This window comes from Meriones unguiculatus, chromosome 2, assembly GCF_030254825.1.
Source record: "Meriones unguiculatus strain TT.TT164.6M chromosome 2, Bangor_MerUng_6.1, whole genome shotgun sequence".
NCBI lineage: Eukaryota > Metazoa > Chordata > Mammalia > Rodentia > Muridae > Meriones > Meriones unguiculatus.
This window is the reverse complement of record NC_083350.1, coordinates 43,745,231-43,770,030: the sequence shown is the minus strand read 5'-3', so window position 1 is coordinate 43,770,030 and position 24,800 is coordinate 43,745,231. Positions and strand designations below refer to the sequence as shown.

The following is a 24,800-nucleotide window of genomic DNA, read 5'->3' as shown; positions in this document are numbered from 1 at the left end:
TTTAAGATTCAAGACCAAGAGAGAGAAAGAGAGAGAGGAGAGAGGGGGAGAGAGAGAGAAATGGGAAAGTCTCACCAATAATAACCGCCAATGGTGATGGGTTTTGGATTAAGTGCAAGTTATAAACCAGTTATTTAGTATCTTTTACTGTTTGTTTGTATTTTTTTTAAACACAGAGATAGCACGTTTTCTGTAAAAGAACTCACTCGGATAAAGCATTTAGAAAATTTCAGTTCATCAGAGCCCATCACTGGATACACCATAATGTTGGCATGTAGGTTTGTTCTATCACAATCATCTAAGTGGGGAAAAAAAAAAAAACAAAAAAACACCACAACAACAGCAAAACCCAAAAATGTCATGCTGAGAATCCTGCATGGAGGAAAGGGCACTAGCAGCCTCGCTCAGCAGCTCTTCTTGGGTATGGAGCAGGTTTGTCTGCCTGCTGCCTGTCCAATGTGAGGGTAGCTTACTGAGCTCAAGTCTAGCCAGTCTTCCTCAGCCTTCCTCCAGCTTCAAGGCACCTATAATCATGAGATCGTTCCAACAACCTTCCAAAGCCTTCTAGAACAGTGTCTGCAACGCAACCAAAAATGTCTTTCTTTTTCCCTAGCTGCATTTTTTTCCCTTCAACTATTTCCTTTGTGACTACAAGAGTAATATAACAGTGACGGCACACACTTGAAAAATAGCCGTGCAAAGCTGGGCGTGGTGGCTGCAACTCCAGGACTTGGGACACCGAAGCAGGGGGATTGCTCAAGGTGGGGACACCCCTGGGTTACTGTGCACCACCTGTCCTAGAGATGTGCTTCTTTTCTTGGATGGGTGAGGACTGCAGCCAGGGCTCTGTGCACCTCTGAGGTTCAACACAGGCCTTATGTAACCTGGTTTTGAGAAAGACGCTCATTAAGTTGTCCAGGCTGGCTGTGAGCTCTCCCGGTAGCTCAAGGAAGACACTGAACTTGTAATTCTCCTGCCTCATTCTCCCCACTAGCTTTGGACTACAAGTCTTTTTTTGCCCTAAGCCTGGCAAGCTAAAATTTTAAAATTGCTTTTTAAAAATAAGCCTACTTTTTTTTCAAGTGCTTTGAATTACCACATTAAGAAAAATAAACTGAGCATGTATTTATACAGCACAGTTTAAATAACCTGGACTTAGTGCCCCTTTGAAAACAAGATACCAGCCGGAAAGAATGCACGAAACGGCACTGGAAGATTTCAGCACTGTCCATGCTGGCAGAATCAGAAGCAAGACTGATTTTAGCCAGTAGAAAACCCCATGGTTGTTCACGGCCTCCAGGAGGCCGAGGAGAAACACGGGTAAAACCAGGAGAGCTGTGCGCATGCCGCGGTGTGCAGTGTGAGAGGTACACTGTGATCCACGAGGGGCCACGCAGTCGAGCCCCTGTGAATGTAATGACAGGTTACCAAGGCTCCTGTCCAGGGCAAGGAATACCTGTCCAGAGCGGGATGGAGGTGACGGAGGGAAAGAGAAGATCTCCTCATACCTGTGGAACAGAGGCACAGACCAGGGAGTGCCAAGGAGGGGCTGTTATACCTGCTATGATCTTAAACCTCCTTCACAACCCTCAATTCCTCAAAGTCCGAAAGAGGGGTGTAGAGACAGCTCAGCAGTTACGAGTGCAGACTGCTCTTGCAGAAGACCCCAGTTTGGTCCCCAGCACTTGCATCAGGGAGCTTGTAAAGCCTATAACTCCACCTCCAGGGCATATGATACCCTGTGCTGAAGCACACATGTGCACACGCGCACAGACTCACACAAAATTAAATAATAGGTCTTTAAAAGTAAGTTAAAAATTCTAAGGAAACTATACCTTACATCACATCAAAGTGAAATTTAGAAAAGTATTAAAGACAAATCCTGTACAAGGAAAAAAAACAAAAAAAAGACAGCCCAAGAATCTTCCCCTTAACTATAAAAATACTCTCCGTAATGAATTAATGTCCTCTTGCAGACACAGAGGAAAACTAATCAATAGCCTGTTTCAAAATCAATGAAATATTTAAGAAACAGGTATGAGGCATAAATGAACAATCAGAAAATTCAGCACTCAGGTGACAGCTCATGACAGAATTAGCAATAAAAATGCCATTTTAGGAATAAAAATTAAGCCAGAAAGAAAAGAGGAGGGATAGAAAACAACAGGGGAAAAATACATCTAAAAAGACATTCAAAGGACTTGAGACAATGAAACACAAAGGCAAGTGAAGAGAATACAGTATACAAATGAGGGAGCAACCTGAGCCAGGAAATAAAACAAATGATAAGCCACATCATTTATTAAAAACTTCCCTGAGGTAGGAACGGGAGAAATGGCTCAGTTAAGAGTATCGGCTGCTCTGCCAGAGTCCAGGGTTCTATTCCCAGCACCACCCTGCAGCTCACAACCATTTGTAACTCTAGTCCCAAGGGTTCCAACGCCCTCTGCTGGCCACCTCAGACATGGGGCATGCACATGGTACACCATACATACAGGCAAAACAGTAATACCATAACCGGAAGACATCACTTCCCTGAAATAAATTCAATTATAAGCAAAAGAATACACAGAAAGAAAGAACCCTGTGAATACGAAGAATAGCGCTTCTCAACTTTCCTGATGCTGTGACCCTTTCGTACAGTTCCTCAGGTTGTGATGACCCCTAAACATAAAACTAGTCCATTGCCACTTCATCAGTGCAATTTTGCTACAGTTATGAATTATAATGTGAATATTTGATATGCAGGATGTCTGATATGGGACACACACAGACACACCCCCCGAAAGGGGTCGCAACCCACAGGTTGACACCCACCAACCTAATTAGCTTAAGAGCTTTTGGAACACGAGGAAGGTGTGTCCTCGTCACATGCCACAGCAGCTCTCCATGCCGACACAGCAAAACATCAGCCCCATCAAGGAGGACAAGATGCGTGAGAAGCCTCAGGTCCAGCAAACTGACTCCCAGAAGGACAAACAGACAGTTATCAGCACTCCAGACCTTTGCGAGAATTGTTTCCATGAATCTACTCAAAGTGATCTAATTACAAGTTGAAGGACACTGATACAAAAATCCTGGGGAACATTACTTACGAATGCCTAAATGACTTAAAGAGGAGAACTTCTCAGAAACTATGCTTGCTATGGTGGGGCTGAGATGCTGAGACTGTTTCTATATAGTGGGGCATAAAGCAAATGCATGATTATGAAACATTCTAATTCTATCATCCCCATAACTGAAACAAGTGGGATGCTAGTGTGTAAGGAGATACAGATAAAATAAGACTTAAGCAAGCACGTGCCATAGACTGAAATTGCACTGGAGGGACGCACATGAGCTCCCAAGACATTTTATATTCAACTTTATATGCAATTAATTAAATACATATATGCTCTCATTAGTTAGTAAAAACAGCTTTGTGACTCTGTCTACAAAAGAGGCCCACTACAATGGGCACTATAGAAGCAATAAGCATGCTGAGTGCTCAGACAATGATGTGGAAATACCGCCTGCTGGGAAAAATGTGGCTGATTAGAGAATGGCCCCTTTTGGTTTGGAAGGCACAAAATGTACTCTGAATGTCTGGAGTGGCTATTCAGCACATGCAATGAGACGCATAAGCAACCCGAGGTTGTACCTGGCTAAAAATAGTACCACTGGAGCTTTTATAAGGAAAACAATTACAACAGATTGAAATTCAAATATATTTAAATGCATACATTCTTAATAATATTAAAAAAAAACAAGAGAGCACTTTTAGAGCGTCACGGTGAATCAACCTGCCCTCTTGACAAAGGTTAAATAAATGGCACGGATCAGGTGCTTGTTTTATTTTCCCCTTTTGAGGTATATGGTGTTTGAGCAAACAGCAGGTGGGAAATTTCTTGGTAAAAGCATCTCCAGCAGTGACTTAGGGATGATTCAACTAAAATGTCACCAGTTCGAATGAAGTAATTCACCTAGACCAGCTGTTCTCAACCTGTGGGTCAGGACTCCTCTGCATGCATGGGGGGGGGGGCAGGGACAAATGTGCAGGCGTCGCCTGAGACCATAGAAAACACAGATATTTACATTACGATTCATCACTAGCAAAATTACAGTTATGAAGTAGCAATGGAAAGGATTTTATGGTGGTGGTGGAGTCAGTGCACCCTGGGGGAGGCAGAGGGGGAGCCAGCCTCACTAGGAACCAAGCTGCCAGGCACCATGATGTTTGGCCTCCATAACCACAGGAAATGTTTGCTGCTGGAGCATCTAGTCCATGCCAAGGTTTGCTTGGCTTTGTTTTCAGCAGCCCACCTAGAACCTTCGCTCATGAAGTTCACATCTGATTTGTAGGAATCTCCCCCCCCCAACACACACACTTATTTATTGCTAAACAAAGAAGATAGACACACAAAACACCCATCCAGGGCCCTTACCTGTGCCTTGGCCAACTTCTTTTCCAAAAGGTCTCGTTCCCTCTCTGTTTGCTGCAGGCGTTTAGTCAGCTCTACTATGTCTCCCTTGAGCGAGGCCAGGGCTGCCAGGTGGAGCTGTGGTGGCAGGAGGAGAGGGACCCATGGTTAGACAGGCTCATTTCCTTCCCTTCCTTCCTGTGATCAGCAGAGTCATGCACAAAAGAAATCTGTCACCCAAAAGGGGGCCCTTCTGAGAACGGGAGTACATTAGTCTCTGGACCAACAGACATAAGTCAGGGTGTTACCTGAGCTGGCTGTACGGTTACACGGCACAGAATGGGAAAGCCATCCATGTGTGGGGTAGAACCAAAATTAGATGGTAAATATAGGGTAGGGGTGTAGCTTTTCATCCTAAGGGCTTTTCTTGAGTTACTTGGGTGACAGTGACAGCTGGACAGGGGCTGCCTGATGCAACATAAAGCACAAGCCTCCTGCAGCCTGAGCAGGAGGCTGAGGCAGGAGGATAACAAGTTTGAAGCCAGCCTACACTACATAGGGAAATCCTATGTAAAACAAGACAAGACCCCACAAATTAAGAAGAAAAAACAAAGCTTCAGGCACAATAGACACAAAGAAAGGGAGGGGGAGGCAGGCTACAGCTCAGTGGTGGAGAGAGTTTGCCCATTATGGTGGTGGCCCTTCCATGCCTCAGCACAAAGGAGGCTCTTCTTCTAGTTGGCCTCTTGATTTTCTTGCTATGAACTCCTCCCTCACCACATTTCCTGTGGCTGGTTATAGGTTTCTTATAAACTGATAGACCCTTACTGAGAAATGCACCACCAGCAGAATCTGATCACCTTTGCATCCTGAATACAGAATTGGGCGGGACAAGTTTTTGTCCCAGCTGGGTGTTCCTTGGCTCTTCAGGCCAGAGATGGAAAGACTACAAAACACATTCCACGCATCCACCTCAGGGCCGCACCGTGGGGCTTTTGCCTACCCAGGCACTGCAGACACCTGACTTCCTTTGTAGCCTGTGCAGGCTGCTCCCCACTGGGCCCCCCAGCACGGTGTACTGCGAAGTGGAATCATAATAGATTCTCACAGGAGCACTGTGCCTTCCCCAGACAGACCCTAAGGACAGCATGGCACAGCAGTATACAATGCGGCTCTGAAGATCACCTGCATTCCAGCTTTAGAAAACTACTCTTTCCTGTCCTGTTCCCTGTTTTCGCCCTCTTCTGATGTCCATCCTCTTTGCCTTTCTGAATGGGGACTGAGCAACTTAGCCAGGGTCCTCCTTCTTGATTAGTTTCTTTACATGTACAGATTTTAGTATGTTTATCCTATATTATATATCTAATATCCACTTATTAGTGAGTATATGCCCTGTGTGTCTTTCTGCTTCTGGGATACCTCACTTAGGATGAGAGGGCCTCTGAAAGGTTCTACCCTGCAGGATATCACAGCAGATGCTGAGGCTTATAGCCAAACTTTGGGCAGAATGCAGGGAATCTTACGAATGAAGGGGAAGATTCTAAGACCTGGAGAAGACAGGAGCTACACAAGGAGAGCAACAGAACAAAAAAATCTGGGCACAGAGGTCTTTTCTGAGACTGATATTCCAACCAAGGACCACTCATGGAGATAACCTAGAACCCCTGCACAGAGGTAGCCCATGGCCGTTCAGTATCCAAGTGGGCTCCATAGTAATGGGGACAGGAACTGTCTCTGACATGAACTGACTGGCCTGCTCTTTGATCACCTCACCCTTAGAGGGGAACAGCCTTACCAGGCCACAGAGGAAGGCAATGCAGCCACTCCTGATGAGACCTGATAGACTAGGATCAGACAGAAGGGGAGGAGGACCTCCCCTATCAGTGGACTTGGGGAGAGACATGAGTGAAGAAGGGAGGAAGGGTAAGGTTGGGAGGGAAGGAGGGAGGGAGCTACAGGGGGGATACAAAGTGAATAAACTGTAATTAATAAAAATAAAAAAAAAAAGAAATCCACTCTTTCTGCACCCTGCGCGCATGCGTCGGAGGTGGGCAGTGGCTCCAAAGCACTTGTGTTCCTTAGACTCCAGCAACAGTGTGACTCACTTAATTGCACACAGGCTACAAACCAGCAGATCAATTGCTGATTTGAAACCAGGAACGCTTGAAATTTAAAAAGGAAATGCCAAGCAATCTGGTGGTATTTGCGTCTGGTGTAGGGGTGGGCCCCTCCGAAAAGGTCACTCTGCATTCGGATACAAGGTTTATGTGACGATTTCTCAGCACAAATACCACTGTGCCACCACTACGCAATCTTTCTGAGATTTGTTTTGTTTTGAGTTTAGTGCAGAGAAAGGTTCAGCCCCTTCTACAGTGGGGGTTGTCACTTTAGTCCCTTAGCATCGACACTGACAAGTCATGTGCTATGTGATCCTGGGACAATATACACCACCTAATCCCCGGTGAGGGTAATCAGACACACCAAGGCCTGCCTTGACACAAGTTTTAAGAGACACAGGAGTAGACATGAAGGTCCCAACTGAGAGCCTGGTCCGCTTCCTACCTTGCTTACTCTCTCACATCTGGGCTGTTTGCAGGGTTTGGGAGGATGAAAGGGCAAAGCTGGGAATAGAATATTGCAGACCCTCCCTACACCGTCACAAGATACGTCATGTAGAGACACAGAGTAGCTAATTGCACCACAGCCACACCAGAAGGGTCTATAACAGGATCACACTGTCGGGCGTGTGTGGGGACAGGCAGGGAACTGGTGGGCTGAGTGAGAAATACTTTTTGGTCTCCTGGCTCTCTGCACCACCCCACGTGCACAGGGCAGGCCCCTCTCAATGAAGGCGGCAGACAGTCCCCCAAAGTCTCCTGAGTGTGACGGTGGCCTTTACAGACAAGTATGAAAACTATGAAAATGCAGGTCCACAGGCGTGCTTTCTACATGCTGAGATCTCTGTGCCTTCAGATGAACCAACACTTGTGCGGGACCTTGACTTCGTGAAGACCCCACAGGGCTGCACACACCAACTGGGGTAGCAGGAGGGCAAGAGATTGAGGAAGAATCCCTGAGTGCTCAGCTGGGACAACTGAAGACTGAGTCACTTTCCTCAGGCTCTGCAGAGCTTGGCACAGCATCTTGCTTTTCCATAGGAGATCACACATGACAGTAATTGGCAGGAGGTTCTCACGGATACCAACTTTCTTTAAAAGAATTTTGCGTGCACGATGATAAGGCAAATGAAAGGACACTAAATAAATGGGAAAGGGCATTCTAATGAACACCCAGTGGGCTCCAGGTGGCTCTAAATTGTTTTTCAATACCTTTAATCTCATGAACACTTTTAAAGTATTTCTGAATACTTTCCTGTGGAGAAAACAATAAAAACCCAGGCAAGGGCATCATAACGCAAAGTGTTGCTTTCTTTCCTGTCTCAATCCCCGCATCCCCAAACCCCAGCCCTTTTGATAGAAAGAGGTCAGAACAGAACGTGTTCACTGTTGGCCTTTTCTCAGCAGAGGCACAGAGGGCAAGACTGCCAGGAGGTGGTCCCCCTACCGAGCCCGCCACAAGCACAGGAGGCTCTCAACCCACGCGCATTCTTTGCCAGCCACGTTTAAAGTTAGGAGTGACGGAGGGGCAGCTTCTCAGGGTGAAATCCTTCACAGGCCACACAGAGGAGCATAACCAGCAGCAGAGAGATAGATTCTGCCCTGTCCTAAGACTCTGAATGTCAAGAATCTTAGCAATCTGTGAAATTTTAGACATTTTCATTTAATTTATCATCACTGTGTTATTATTTTATTACTTGTGTCTATGTGTGAATTAGGGTGAGTGTGCAACGTGGCACACATAGGTTCAAAGCTCAGAGGAAGCCTTTTAGGATTTGCTCTTCTCTTTCCAGCATGGTTCCTGGGGAACTCAACTTGGGTTTTCAGGTTTGTGTGGCAAGTGCTTTTTACCTGCCAGGCTGTCTCAACAGTCCTGTCCATGAAGTTGTCAGTTGTCACAGGGAGCCTGTGCAAGCTCATGAGGAATGTTGTCACTGTCTATATATATATTTGTATTTAGTGCATATAAGCAACAAATGCATACATTTTCATGTTATAGAGATAAAAGCCTGGGACCCTCTAAGTGGATTATCTGGCTGGCCCCACTCTCTCTGTGCTCTGTGCACTCAAGTGCAACTGTATCACCTGCACCACTGGACAGTTGGCTATAAGGTGATTGTTAAGCAAGGCAGCTGTTAGTTCTGGACAGTCTGTTCTTTGAGGAGAACTGCACTGTAGAACTTGCTTTAAGGATAAGTCAGCTGAACCTCTGACAGATGAGGTGTCCAGCCCAAAGGCTCAAGTGAGGACTGAGCAGACAGACTCTCCCGGAGGCTTCTCCACACCAAGTGGATAAGCAGCCCCTTATGTTATCAGCCAGGAGGCGGAGGGCTTCATGCTCTACAAGATGCCATTGGAATCCATCAGCCCTACACTGTGATGGGTGGCCTCTGGAAGCACTTACCTCCACTCTGTTATAACTAACAAGAAAGCTGCAAACACAGGCCTGTTCTGTCAAGCTAACTCGGCATCGTCTGATCCATCACACTATGACCACCATCATCCAGTGCTTCTGTCTAAGCTGTTAGGCTCTACATTTGTCACCTGGCTCATCTTTCTGGGACTCGGGCCTTTGAGCAGCGCAGTCATCAAAATGCCAAGGGCTACAGCAGCACAACAGAGATGGAGGACTGTGTCATGCGCAGCATCTCCTTTCAGTGCAGGTACCCAAGGCACCTCCTGCCTCAGGCTGTGCTGGTCTTCCTGCCCCATGGGGGTGACTCATCCAAGGGGTACTTTGAGGGTACCGGTCTTTCTCCTGTGCCTGCTAGGGTCAGGAGGTGCTTGTACAAGCCATTCACTGTCAGAGTGCCTCTGCTTATGCCCCACTGTGGAATAAGGGAATTTCTTTCTGTTCTCACTCTGCCCCTAGTCCTCCATTTAATGACACACATTTTGAGCTTATATTTCATGATGTAATGACGATAGGTAATGCAACCTCTTTCACACAGTGACCTCTTCATTTAAAGGGTAAGAGACAAGCCCAACCAAACTTGGCTGAACACACACTGTTGGTAGGGCATTTTCCTTCCACACATCATCTTATTCCATGGAACACACCACATACACATCTCATTTCATTCCCACATGGTAAGACTGAGAGACAGGCATTCGTTATCTCTTCTGCAGAGACTGAGGAAGTCGAAGCATGGAGGTTGGGAAGGAAAGCAGGTCAAGAGCAGATTGCTAAGGGACCCTAGCTTTAGGTCTACTCCATGAGGCTCCAGACTTGTGTGCCACTGCTCTCTCGCCTGTGGGACACCGAAACATGCATGGCCATGTACATGTATGTGGTTGGGTAGAGGAGGGGTGTCTGTGCTGGGGTGTGTAGAGTCAGGACCTCTGTGGTACCCTCAGGTGGGAGCAAGTTGCTGAAAGTGAGCCTTCTAGTAGCAGTGATGAGGCCCTTACTGGGTATGGATGAAGCGACTCTCTCTGCCTTCTAATGCTCTTGTTTTAAATACTGGCAGATGGGTTTGTAGTACCATGTCTCTAAGACTGCTTCGGGCTTCAACCTGGTGGCAAGGTGTTTACCTTGCACGACCACTATCACTGAGGGCAGTGAGTGCCTGTGTATGTCCACACGGTCCTTGCAGGGAGCAGGGACAAGAGCACAGGGAATCGGCTTCATTCAGATACCCCTCATAACCCCTCCATTCTGCAGGAGCTCTAATTCAGACCCACGAAGAACAAAATCCTTGACACAAGGGCAGTGCCTCCTGCCAGATGGATACAATCTGGCCTGTGCAGCGGCTTCCTGTTTGCTGCTAGGATTCCAGCTAGGGGCACCTGCTGCGGCGTATTTTGAGAAAGGCTGTTCAGTCTCGAAACTTAAAGCTCATTAAGCTTCACCTACAAGGTGGCACACTACATGGAAATTACTTTCTGCTGCCCTTGGTCCACTCAGAAAACAGCAGCTTTTCCTTGTTTCAATTTCCCGCCCAGTTCCCTTGACAGGCCAACAGCTTCTGAGTTACTTGAACCTCGGTTGAAAGTCAGTTCTCGGAAGCCCCTTCAACATGGAAGCATCAGGTAAGGTTGATACAGACGATAGTGCCGAGTCACCAATCCAAGGTCAGGTACCACCTGTGAAGGCAGGCACACTGGTGTCCCCAGATCCCTTATAAAACCACATTTTCCCACAAACAGTTATGCTTCCTAAATAGTACCTGGAAATAATGTTTGTTTATTTTGACCATCAGGTACTGAAATGTAAAAGAATCTGAACATCAGGGTATTTAGTTTATTTTTAATGTACTCTAACTATTAAATATCAGTAACAGCATTCTCCATTAAACAAATTTTGACTTGTATTATTTTCATGAGGACACAAAATTAAGCGGTATACAAAGAATTCTGGAAACACGGCCACATAAAATAAAGGTGCTGACTAGACTGTCTGGCCCTGCCTACATTTCAAGGTGGCTGTGCCCTACTGACATACCATGGAGGGGATGAGGATACAACAGTTAAGCCCAGCTAATCAGGGAACATGAATATTTCAGCGCACACTAAATACGGATATGATCCCTGGGGCAGAAACCCCACAGAGAATCACAGGAACATGAGTAACAGAGCTTCTCGACAAGGACTGCATTGTTCATAAATTTTTATATCAATCCAATTTAGAAGGTATCGAGTTCCCCATTCTGGAGAAAACCAAGTACTTTTAATGGTGCAACAGTCAATAAACCCCGCAGATCAGAATGGGCCAGCATAATTTTCTGGTGGTGGTTGAAGCACTCTAAAGGACTCCGGGTTTTCGTGGAAGAAAAACAATGTCTTTTCCTGGGGGAAAGCAGACGAAGGTTTGGAGAGCACGAGCTCACACACCTGCACACAAACACACGCTGGGTTTCCCATGCACCTCAAGGTATGTACTTCCAGACTCTCAACTAAAGTGCAGGCAGAGCTGCAATGGTGACTATTGAAGGATTCGCCTCCATTATTTCCAAATGCATTCCCAGCTTCTTAAAGATCTCTTAATGTGCATTATTTCATCTTCATAGAATACTTGTCACGGGCTTGCTGCCAAGACATGCCCCCGTTCCCGTCAAGGCACAGGCAAGCCCTGGCTCGCTTGACTCAGGCGTGTGGTGACTGATGGCCTCTTCCCAGCTCCCTGGTACAGCTAATCCAAAGCCTTTGGCCAGGGGGGAGGACACGGACTTCAGCCCTACTGCCAGCTAGCTCTCAAAGGAGGCTTACCAGCAGCTTCAGAGAAAGTAAGTGGTGGTGGTTGAAGCACTCTAAAGGACACTAAAAGGAGAAAAGATTAGGGTTCAAATCATCTTTCTTTTCTAATAACCCTAACTTAGTCAATATCATCCCACCCGGAGATCACGTCAGATCTCAGAACAGGAGAAAAATTGGAAAAAGCAGAGTGTAGGCAAATAATGAGAAAAGCAGAATAATGGATGAGGTCATACAAAAGCCCATCCTTGGGGAACCTATTTACCCTTCGAAGGCCCGCTCGACTCACCTGTAAAAGGGGAGAATGCTCATGCATGCAGAGCTCTAAGGACAGAACAAAATGATACAGGTAAAATTCTTGACCACAAAGACAGCTGCCAATGAGTTTTAGCTGCATGACTGTGAACACTGTGGTCATCAGGTCATGTGACTTCCTTTTTTTAATCTCCTAAAAGGTGTCAGGATAAAATTGGGCTTTGAGGGTAATGGTAGGTCACTTTGCTGTCTCCCAGTTTACACAATCCCCAATTAAGCAATTAGATTGGCTTTCCTCACAGCAACCCTGATCACACTAGTCACAGCAATCTATACTTTGCCTTTCAACACATGGAATTGAATCACAAGCCCTCTGTCAAAAATGGACAGGCAGGTAGGCAGGAAGGCGCATTATAGCCAAATAATCCTTGACAGCCTGGGAAGAGGAATTGTCCCACCACACCCAGTCTACACCCCACTTCCTGCTTGCTCCTGTTCTTCTCGGGGGGATGCTCAAAACACACACAGCAAATTCAAAAGGAGCTACCACACACAGTCACTTAAGGACAAAAAAGAAAACGAAGGATTTACTAAAGGTCTATTCCTGATAGGAAAGACAGAGGGGATGGGGTGAATAAACTGTGTGGCATATACAGGGCACGAGGCTGTCATACAGACAGACAGAGATGCGTGTGCACGCACACAATTATGAATGCACTAAGCAATAATTTGGTGATTACTATTTCCTATAGGAATGACACATGTCTCCACCTATTCTCTACTGACCACTAGAGATAAGTTTTCCTTCTAGCTCGTGTATTTTCTGGCCTTTTATTATTCTTTTATTTCTTTGTCACAGCACCTGACAGCATCTGACATTATGAATCTGTCTGGTTTTTGTTTTGGGTGAAATGATTTTTACCGTGAGCGTTCTGTGGTGGCAGGGATATCAGGAGTCTGGGAAACAGCCAGTGGACAAGATGGACGATATTTATTGGATGAATAAATTAGGAAAAAATTAAAGTCCAAGGGAAGGAGCATATCTTCTCATTATTCACACCACGCACACATCTTATCAGCTACATACGCTGACGGGTGTTTCCTACGTACTAATACACTTACTACATAGCTTGTACAAAACTATATCGTTAATAGACAGCACTTTTTGCTCAAAATATCTACTAGCAAGTCTGAGATAAGAGGTACCAAAATTTGAGCAACATTCCCAGGCTGCCTATGTGTGGTGCTCAGGGAGCTTTTTCAGTTCCTCCTCTCTGCCCCTGGAACATTGTTTATTTCCTTGTCACTACTTACAAAGCATTCTGGAGAATATTAAAAAAAAGCCTACATGTAACTACTGCCCTCTCTGCAGTGTACCTAAGGAGGTCAAACACTTCTAGTAAGTTCTTAGGTTCTTGTCTTCATGCTGCTGGAAGAGGGGAGAAGCTATGAAGCAGGCGAAGGCCGCCTGAACTCTATAGCCAAACAAGTGCTATTCTACCTGGACGGAATCTGTTCTTGCAAGTGAGTCATGCACCCTCCAAAGCAGGTACTCCCTCCTCCCCCACCTGCCAGCACTAGTCCAGAGCTAGCCTGGCCAGGGCCGATTTGCTTCCTAGTCCCTTGCCAAACACGAAGCTGTCAGAACTGCAATATAATGCAAGTGAGCCATAGAAGCCTGCGGTTTGCATCTGGCTAGACAGCATTCCAGCCCCTCTCCTGAAGGAGGGCTTCTCCCTTGAAGCTGGCCTGTCCTCCCACTTTGTGTCTAGAAACCACAGCACACAGCAATTTGGAGGGGCATGCAACAGCTCAGCGTTATGTTATTTTAACTCAGAGCATGGAGCCTCCTTTTCTCCTCCATTCACATTTTACCATTCACAGCCCGGCCAGCGCATACTCTTACAAAGTGATTTTCTTTTTCTCTTCCTCTATTACCACCCAGACCAACTCTGAAGTTAATGAAGTATAGTAGACATAGTAGCAGACCTCACTGCCTACAAGTGAGACAGCCAAAGACACAGAGAAGATTCCTAACTCTCCACCCTTCTGCTGGGAAGGTACTCCCCCCACACCCCGAGAAGAAACAAAATGACAAGAGCCTACCGTGGCAGGCTTGGGAAAGGAACTCTCCCTTTTGGCCACATTCACGTATCAGTGGTTTCTGACTTGAGCTGAGTGAGATCTGCATTCCAGCCAGGAACACAGCAGTGTGCAAATGCAAGCAAGCTTCTTCCACACCCACTGCGCACCAGGGCAGAGCCTCATACCAGATGCTTGCCCCTCACACAGTTTTCAGAAATGGTGTTGCTTCTCTCCACCCACATAGGCTCATCTGCATTCTAAAATTCTCCTTTAGTTATACAGAGAAAAAAAAAATCAAAGGGTCAGGGGAGGGCTGCACATTTTTCAAAGCTCATAAAGCCGACCTGATCATTAGCTAAAACATGCCATAGCGAAAGAGGCATAGTCCTTGATTTTCTTGCCATGTCTAGCTTACCCATCCTTAACCTCTTGTAAACAGAGCACTAGAATGAAGACACAGAGGATCCCTAAGCCTGTTTTAGTTTATGACTGAGAGCCAAAAAAAAAAAAAAAAAAAAAAAAAATTAAAGTGCTCTAGACCAGTCTAGGCTATTTAGAAATAGAATATTGCCAACATAGATAGAGAGAGGAAATGACAGTGTAAGTGTAAGATGAACAGAAATGCTATGGTTACAACTAAAAATGAGGGCGCAAACTGCTCAGGCTGAGCCTCACTCTGAAGAAATAAATCCACACTGTCCATCACTCAGGGCAGGACTCGACACAGCGGCTTGAGAGAACTTTTGCCTGACACGCAGAAGTTACCACGAGACAAAGTTCTGAGATGCTAATTATGAGACAGTATTAGTGAGATTAGAGTTTAAATGCAAAGCTTGTCCTGAGCTGGATAAATGGGATTATGAATCTGGAGTCTGTCAATGGGTCTGTCCACCCATCCCAGGGCAGAGGGCTGGGATGATGACTTAGTTCTGGCCTCCCAGAAAAGCATGACATGCCTGAAAGAGAGTATTCAGCTTTAAGGAGAGGGAGGGAGGACAAATTAGTACTAGCTGACAAGTATAGGATGGACTCCAAGTACTAGCAGTCTATGCAGCAGGAGATAATGGGTTTACATTTCAGCGTGAAGGCTGCAGGCTGCCTATAAATGTCTTTCCTAACAGAGAAGCTCATTGTGTCTTGGAAAGTAGACAGGTCTGTGGGATTACTCTACTGGAAAACCTTTCCAGACAAGGGTGAATCTCCTTTCCCTGAGATGATGTGGGTGCTAAGTCTTGCCTGGGAGTTTGGAATGCAGCCTCTCGAAATCCATTCCAGTCTGATAGTTCTCTCATTTTACACCAACATGGACTGGGGCAAAGAGCTAAGTCAGCAAACACAGCGATGGCAGAGGGCATTCCTTTGCATGTAAAAAAAAAGAAGAAGACCAGCGGCAACTGCACGACTCTAGCTTTCCTTCCTCCCTTTTTCATCCAGCCCTGCCAACTGTCACTGCTAAGGGCAGCAGGGGCACGCTTCATTTCCCAATGTGCAGTAGCCAACAACTGTGGCAGCAACATCCCTGGAGGGCCGGGGACTACTCAGAATGGCAGCAACAGAGCTGGGCATTGATTCCAAGTGATGGACACCAGAAGGGATACCGTCCCTCCCCCCTAGGCAAACAAGCCAGTGCAGGAAAAAAAAAAAGTAAATAGAACCAACACCTTAAATTTGAAATCAAATATTTGGATTCTTCAGAGTTTCCACATGTTTCCCCCTTCCGGGACAGAGAAACTGGATCTATCCCCACCAACTTCTATCTCTCAATAACCATCTTAAAGGAGCCTCAAATCATTCAAAAGTTGCCCATTGACCCAAGATTTTTAAAGTTAATAAATAAATGAGCCTACCTTATTCTAGGAATTACATTTGGGGGAGGTGGAGAGAGGTAATTTTCTATTCACCAAAACATACAAAATTATCAAGACATTTCCAGGAGACACAGCCACCGAGTTTCCTTGTAACACTTTTCAAACACCTGGTACCAATGCTAGCCACATCAAACCTATTTCCAGCTTATTTATGTTGTACATGCTCATCTCTATGGCAACTAGGGAGTTCTAAGGTATTCATACCTACATGGAGAGCTGTAAGATTTGGCTGAAAATGTGCTTTTTCCCAGATAAACTCCAGATGCTAAGCATATTTTACACATCCATTTAGTTTTATGTCACCACACATGTGACCTGTTCCTTGAAACTTTCTTGAAAAAGACAAAACCAAAAACAGTCAAACTTTGCTCCTCATGACAGCCAATGCACAGAGCCTCAGATACATATGTTTAAAAAGAGCTTGGTTAAAAATAAAAGCTATTTTCTACAGAAATATGCTTTTAGACTATGTTGGGTGATATTTATAAAACTAGGCATGGTGGACCATGTCTATAATCTATCACTCAGGAGGATGAAGCAGGGGGCTTTTGAGTTTGAAGCTAGTCTGACCTACATAGTGAGGTCCTGTCTCAAAGCAAAGATCAAATAAACGCATGGTATCAACCAGAAGACACAGTAAACTTTGTCCCGAGGCGAGGTGAAATTCTAGAACATACTGTATGCAAAATAACCTGAATCATGGGCACAGGGAGCAGCAAACCCACGCTTTTCAAATATGTCTATGGCTCTCTAAAGCGCTCCTAGTGGATAGAGGCGAAGTGAATAGATCTTAGGTAAGGAAGGGAGAGTGTGGACATACAACAGACTTGGCCACAAAGCTCTTTTTCTGGCCTGCATTTTACATCTTACAGTGTGCCAGGCAAAAGGCACACTAAATGCATACTGATTCATGAGGAAGCATCTGCCCAGGCATATATCTGCAGGAGACTCAAGAGATGCAAAGATGCTGAAAGATGCGCAAACAAGGCTTGGAGACAAGTCCCTTTCCCTCCTCCCTTCCTATCCTCATCTCCAGATCCAGAGCATCCCTGGAGGCTCCATCACAGAAATGTAGGACTGTCACCATCTCAGACTCACTGTCTTCTGACTCGGAGCCAGAGGAAGAGGAGATACCGATTTGCATGTGCCTGAATTTCATGGGTGAGAAGTGAGGAGGGAGAGAGAAAGAGGGAAGGAAATAAGCCCAAAGGAGAGGGGAAGAGCAGAGCAGATGGAAACACCATATATACCACACTGAGAGGCATTCTTCAGGAACCCCAGAAGGAGAATGAAAAACAAGGAAAAGGCAATGAACAAAATTAAGTTTAAGAACTAAAACAGCCCCTTTGAAAGACATTCTCTTGCAAGTCTTTTTCTGTGCCCAGTTGTGTCAAATTCTTGAATGTCCTCCTCACACCTGTAGGCAGCAATGGCAAGCATTCCAAGAAACATTTAGGCTTAGATGGGTAAGACAGCTCTCAGAAAAGGGTATTCTCATTCAGACCCTATTGGACTGCTCAGGTACAGAGGGAAGAACACTGGTGTACAAGTTCAGAAATTCTCTGTGGTTATAGTGATTGTGGGGAGATACAAGGGTGGGTTTCTTCTCTCTCTCTCTCTCTCTCTCTCTCTCTCTCTCTCTAAAGACAGGGTTTCTCTGTGTAGCTCTGGCTGTCCTGGAACTACCTCTGTAGACAAGACTGGCCCCAAACTCACAGGGATCTATCCCCCTCTGCCTCTGCCTCTGGGATTAAAGGTGTGTGCCACTACCACCCTGCAGGGGCGGGTTTCTTAACTTGTACTGACTTCCCTTCCTGTGTTCAGTTGCCTTCTGAAGTGGGATGCCCTAGGAGGAAAATAAAAAGTTGGGCAAGCAGGCTTTGCTAAGTGAGTGCATGCAGGAACAACCGGAGGGCTGTCTAGAAAAGAAACACCTCATTTCTTTAATAGTAGCTGTTCAGACAGCAAGAGGCAATTTAGAGACTAGCCAGCAATGTGCACACGATGGGCACCATTCTGCTCCAGCTATTATGCATTGCCCAACTTCACTCTGGCTAAGTGGAGGACTTTCTTCTGGGATGAGAAGTAGCTGACACTTAGGCTACAGCTACATGATAGAATTACACAGGTAAAACCAAACACCCCAAACTACAGGAGTCAGAGGATTTTTAGCAAAACGCACAAAGGATTTTTGGTTTTGGTTGTTGTTCTTTGATTTGCAAAGACAGGGGCAAAATCTTCGTGGACAGAAGCAGTTATTATGAGGAGCCTGAGGGATGATTAGGTGGCATAACGATCTGAGTTGGATACCAGGAATCAGTGCAAAGATGGGTGAAGAGACCAACTCTACAGAGCTGTGCTTTGACTTCCACCCATGTATTGTGACAGATATGTACCTGCACAAAACACATTACACACACGCACAGCAATTTTTTTTAATTTTTTATTAATTACACTTTATTCATTTTGTATCCCCCCATCCTCCTCTCCCGATCCCACCCTCCCTCCTCTTTCTGCATGCATGCCCCTCCCCAAGTCTACTGATAGAGGAGGTTCTCCTCTCCTTTCTGATCTTAGTCTATCAGTTCACATCAGAAGTGGCTGCATTGTCCTTTACTGTGGCCTGGTAGGGCTGCTCCCCCCAAGAGGGAGGTGATCAAAGAGTAGGCCAATCAGATCATGTCAGAGGCAGTCCCACTTCCCATTACTATGTAACCCACTTGGACACTGAACTGCCATGGGCTACATCTGTGCAGGGGTTCTAGGTTATCTCCATGAATAGTCCTTGGTTGGAGTATGAGTCTCTGGGAAGTTCCCTGTGTTCAAATTTCCTTGTTCTGTTGCTCTCTTTGTGGAGACCCTGTCCTCTCCAGCTCTTACTATTTCCTACTTCTTACATAAAATTCCATTCACTCTGCCCAACAGTTGACCATCAGGCTCAGCATCTGCTTTGATAGTCTGTAGGGCAGAGGCTTGCAGAGGCCCTCTGTGGTAGGTTCCTAGGTTGTTTCCTGTTTTCTTCTTTTTCTGATGTCCATCCTCTTTGCCTTTCAGGATGGGGATTGACCGTTTTAGGTAGGGTCCTCTCTCTTGCTTAGTTTCTTTAGATGCACAGATTTTAGTGGGTTTGTCCTATGCTGTATGTCTATATGAGTGAGTATATACTGTGTGTGTGTTTTTGCTTCTGAGACAACTCACTCAGGATGATCCTTTCCAGGTCCCACCATTTACCTGCAAATTTCATGATTTCCTTATTTTTCATTGCTGAGTAATATTCCATTGTATAGATGTACCACAATTTCTGCATCCATTCTTCAGTTGAGGGGCATCTGGGTTGTTTCCAGCTTCTGGCTATTACAAATAAAGCTGCTACAAACATGGTTGAGCTAATGTCCTTTTTGTGCACTTGAGCCTCTTTGGATATATGCCCAGGAGTGGTATGGCTGGATCTTGAGGAAGCACTATTCCTAGTTGTCTGAGAAAGTACCAGATTGATTTCCAGAGTGGTTGTACAAGTTTACATTCCCACCAGCAGTGGAGAAGGGTTCCCCTTTCTCCACAACCTCTCCAGCATGACACACAGCAATTTTTAAAAAGAATTACTATGATGTCTTAATTTTTTTTCTTTCTTTATATCAAAAGCTTTAAGTGATCAATTTACTCAAGATTTCATCTTCTTCCTTGTCCTCAAAGGACTTTCTGTCTGCTCCATTGTGAAGCCACCCTTCTCCTGTAGAATGAGGCAGTATAAATTTTTCTTTCTCTTGGGGAAGAAGCTGAATTTCTAAAACAAACAAACAAACAAAAAAAACCCACAACTGCTGGTCTAACTGGATGTCTACATGTCTAATGCATAAAACTGCAAATAGATCCATACTTATCACCCTACACACTAAACCTGTTAGAAGAAAAAGTGGGGAAGAGTCTTGAACTCATTGCCACAGGAGACAACTTCCTGAACAGAACACCAACAACACACGCTCTAAGATCAATAATCAATAAATGGGACCTCATGAAACTGAAAAGCTTCTGTAAAGCAAAGGAAACTATCATCAGAACAAAACAACAGCCTACGGATTAGGAAAGGACCTTCACCAACCCTATATCTGACAGAGGGCTAATATCAAAAATATATAAAGAACTTAAGAATCTAAACAACAGCAAATCAAGAAATCCAATTAAAAAATGGGTACAGAGCTAAACACAGAATTCTTAATAGAGGAATACAGAATGGGAGAGAAACACCTACAGAAATGTTCAGTGACCTTAGGTATCAGGGAGATGCAAATCAAAACAACCCTGAGATTTTTTTCTATTTAACTTTTGTTAATTACACTTTATTCATTTTGTATCCCCCCATAGGCCCCCTCCCTCCTCCCCTCCCCATCCCACCCTCCCTCCCCTTTCTGCATGCATGGCCATCCCCAAGTCCACTGATAGGGGAGGTCCTCCTCTCCTTTCTGATCTTAGCCTATCAGTTCTCATCAGAAATGGCTGCATTGCCAGGGTTCTAGGTTATCTCCATGAATAGTCCTTGGTTGGAATATGATTCTCTGGAAAGTTCCCTGTGTTCAATTTTTCTTGTTCTGTTGCTCTCCTTGTGGAGTTCCTGTCCTCTCCAGCTCTTACTATTTCCCACTTCTTACATAAAATTCCATTCACTCTGCCCGACAGTTGGCCATCAGGCTCAGCATCTGCTTTGACAGTCTGCACGGTAGAGGCTTTCAGAGGCCCTCTGTGGCAGGTTCCTAGGTTGTTTCCTGTTTTCTTCTGGCTTTCAGAGGCCCTCTGTAGCAGGTTCCTAGGTCATTTCTTCTTTTCTTCTTCTTCGGATGTCTATCCTCTTTGCCTTTCAGGATGGGGATTGAACATTTTAGTTAGGGTCCTCTCTTTTGCTTAGTTTGCTTAGATGTACCGATTTTAGTGGGTTTCTCCTATGTTGTATGTTTATATGAGTGAGTATATACCATGTGTGTCTTTTTGCTTCTGGGACAACAAACTCAGGATGATCCTTTCCAGGTCCCACCATTTACCTGCAAATTTCATGATTTCCTTATTTTTCATTGCTGAGTAATATTCCATTGTGTAGATGTACCACAATTTCTGCATCCATTCTTCAGCTGAGGGGCATCTGGGCTGTTTCCAGCTTCTGGCTATTACAAATAAAGCTGCTACAAACATGGTTGAGCAAATGTCCTTTTTGTGTACTTGAGCCTCTTTTGGATAAATGCCTAGGAGTGGTATGGCTGGATCTTGAGGAAGCACTATTCCTAGTTGTCTGAGAAAGTGCCAGATTGATTTCCAGAGTGGTTGTACAAGTTTACATTCCCACCAGCAGTGGAGAAGGGTTCCCCTTTCTCCACAACCTCTCCAGCATGTGCTGTCACTTGAGTTTTTTATCTTAGCCATTCTCATGGGTGTAAGGTGAAATCTCAGGGTTGTTTTGATTTGCATTTCCCTAATAGCTAATGAGGTTGAGCATTTCTTTAAGTGCTTCTCTGCCATTCGATATTCCTCTACAGAGAGTTCTCTGTTTAGCTCTGTTCCCCATTTTTTAAGTGGATTACTTGGTTTGCTGCTTTTCAGCTTCTTTAGTTCTTTATATAAACTGGATATGAGTCCTCTGTCAGATAAAGGGTTGGTGATGATTCTTTCCCAATCTGTATGCAGTCACTTTGTTTTGATGATGGTGTCCTTTGCTTTACAGAAGCTTTTCAGTTTCATGAGGTCCCATTTATTGATTGTTGCTCTTAGAGCCTGTGCTGTTGGTGTTCTGTTCAGGAAGTTTTCTCCTATACCAATGAGTTCTAGGATCTTCCCCACTTTTTTTTTCTAGCCGATTTAATGTGTCTGGTTTTATGTTGAGGTCTTTGATCCACTTGGACTTCAGTTTTGTGCAGGGTGATAAGTATGGATCTATTTTCATATTTCTACATGTACACATCCAGTTGGACCAGCACCATTTGTTGAAGATGCTATCTTTTTTCCATTGTATGGTTTTGGCATCTTTGTCAAAAATCAGGTGTCCATAAGTGTGTCAAATTATCACTATTTGCAGATGATATGATAGTATACATGAGTGACCCCAAAAACTCTACCAGGGAACTCCTACAGCTGATAAACACCTTCAGCAAAGTGGCCGGATATAAAATTAACTCAAAAAACTCAGTAGCACTCCTGTATACAAAAGACAAAAGGGCTGAGAAAGAAATTAGAGAAACAACACCCTTCAAAATAGCCACAAATGACATAAAGTACCTTGGTGTAACCCTAACCAAGCAAGTCGAAGACTTGTATGAAAAAAATTTCAAGTCTCTGAAGAAAGAATTAGGAGAAGATATGAGAAGATGGAAAGATCTCCCATGTTCATGGCTTGGCAGGATTAATATAGTAAAAATGGCCATCTTACCAAAAGCAATCTGCAGATTTAATGCAATTCCCATCAAATTGCCAACACAATTTTTTACAGACCTGGAAAGAAAAATTTTCAACTTCGTATGGAATAACAAGAAACCCAGAATTGCTAAAACAATCCTCTACAATAAAAGATCTTCTGGAGGTATCTCCATCCCTGATATCAAGCTGTACTATAGAGCAACAGTTATAAAAACTGCATGGTACTGGCATTGAAACAGAATGGTGGATCAATGGAACCGAACAGAAGACCCAGAAATAAACCCACATACTTATAGATAACCCTGACATTTTACCTTACACCCATCAGAATAGCTAAGTCGAAAACTCAAGTGACACCACATGCTGGAGAGGATGTGGAGAAAGAGGAACCCTACTCCATTTCTGGTGGGAATGTAAACTTGTACAACCACTTTGGAAATAAATTTGGTGCTTTCTCAGACAATTAGGAATAGTGCTACCTCAAGATCCAGCTATACCACTCCTAGGAATATATCCAAAAGAGGCTCAAGTACACAAAAAGGACATTTGCTCAACCATGTTCATAGCAGCTTTATTTGTAATAGCCAGAAGCTGGAAACAACTCAGATGTCCCACAATGGAGGCATGGATACAGAAATTGTGGTACATTTACACAATGGAACACAACTCAGAAATTAAAAGCAAGGAAATCATGAAATTTGCAGGCAAATGGTGAGAACTGGAAAAGGTCATCTTGAGTAGGGTATCCCAGAAGCAGAAAGACACACATGGTATATACTCACTTATAAGTGGATATTAGACATATAATGTAGGATAATCATACTAAAATCTGCATTCCTAAAGAAGCTAATCAAGAAGGAGGACCCTGGGTAAGATGCTCAATCTTCATTCAGAAAGACAAACGGAACAGATATTGGAAGAGGGAGAAAACAGGGAACAGGACAGGAGGGCCTCTGAAAGACTCTACCCAGTAGGGTATCAAAACATATGGTGAGACTCATAGCCAAACTTTGGGCAGAGTGCTGGGAATCTTATGAAAGAAGGGGGTGATAGAAAAACCTGGAGGAGACAGGAGCTCCACAAGGAGAGCAACAGAACCAAAAAATCTGGGCAAAAGGGTCTTTTGTGAGACTGATACTCCAAACAAGGACCATGCATTGAGATAACCTAGAACCCCTGCACTGAGGTAGTCCATAGCAGCTCAGTGTCCAAGTGGGTACCCTGGTAAGGGGAACAGGGACTGTCTCTCATGTGAACTCAGTGGCTGGCTCTTTGATCACATCCCCCTGGGGGGGAGGAGAAGACTTTCCAGGCCACAGAGGAAGACAATGCAGCCAGTCCTAATGAGACATGATAGGCTAGGGTCAGATGGAAGGGGAGGAAGACCTCCCCTATCATTGGACTGGGGGCGGGGCATAGGAGAAGAAGAGGGAGGGAGGTCGGATTGGGAGGGGTGGGAGAGCGGGCTACAGGTGGGATACAAAGTGAATAAAATGTAATTAATAAAAATAAAATAAAACAGTGGATGCTTGCCTCTCCTACTGGGTTTTCTGCATTGTAATCTGGGCCTCCATTGAAGTGCTGGGTAAATGTGTTTCCAAAGCTTTGGCATCAAGTACACTGCATGCATGTGTGAGGCATTCCTGTTTCATGAGAGGAGTCTGGCCATGTCCTGGACCATTAGCCAGATACCTGCAATCTGCACAAAATATCTGATCACAACTGCTACATCCTGAGATAAGTTTGCAAAACGTGACCATAACATGGTACCAGATAATTTTCAATCACATGAGGAGCTTCCCCTTACACCTAATGACTAAAGGAAGACAAATCAAAATGTTTTATCACTCTGTACCCATTAGCTTGTGTCTCAACCCCAAAATATATATCAAACAATCAGACAACAAAACCAAAACACATGCCAGGTAGAAACTAAAACTGGAGGCTCTGTGTCACATATTGCTACACAGGTAGTTACTGGGCAGCTCAGAACAAGAGAAGAGCTCTCCAGACACTGTGTGGTTTCTAGGCACAGAGAGCTTCAAAGACATCTGATCCACTCATCATACTGAAAGTCAGAAAGCTTGAGTGTAATTAACTTGTCCCAGGAACCCACAGGTAAGGAAGGCCACTCTTCCCTAGCCCCATGAGCCATCTTTCAGTTTTTGTCCAATCATCAATGCAGCATTTTGACCTTGAAAAAGGAAGGTGGGAAGATGGCTGAAGACTGACTGATGGCTGCCAGACACTAGGGAGTCTCAGGAAAGAAGAGAATTATAATCTAAGGGGGGGGGGAATCCTACATGAGAATATCTAATGCCATTTCTCCAAGTTCAAGATTAGAAGAGAACAGAAACATAGCAATGGAAGTTCATATAAAGTGTGCATTAAATAGTTCAAATAACCAAGCAGCTGCCTTGACATTGACTGTGATGGTTTGACTGAAAATGGCCCCCATAGGCTCATAGGAAATATCATTATAGGCA

General features: G+C 44.7%; 1 protein-coding gene across 5 annotated transcripts in view; it reads right to left on the bottom strand.

Moving 5' to 3' along the window:
• Window positions 1-24,800, bottom strand: part of Mcc (MCC regulator of WNT signaling pathway) — a 350,991-nt gene that overhangs the window by 88,818 nt on the left and 237,373 nt on the right. For all 5 annotated transcript variants that reach the window (XM_060377311.1, XM_060377312.1, XM_060377313.1 and 2 more), the window contains one exon: window positions 4,425-4,538. In XM_060377311.1, coding sequence (XP_060233294.1) covers window positions 4,425-4,538 — 114 coding nt within the window. The remainder of the gene's footprint in view (window positions 1-4,424; window positions 4,539-24,800) is intronic.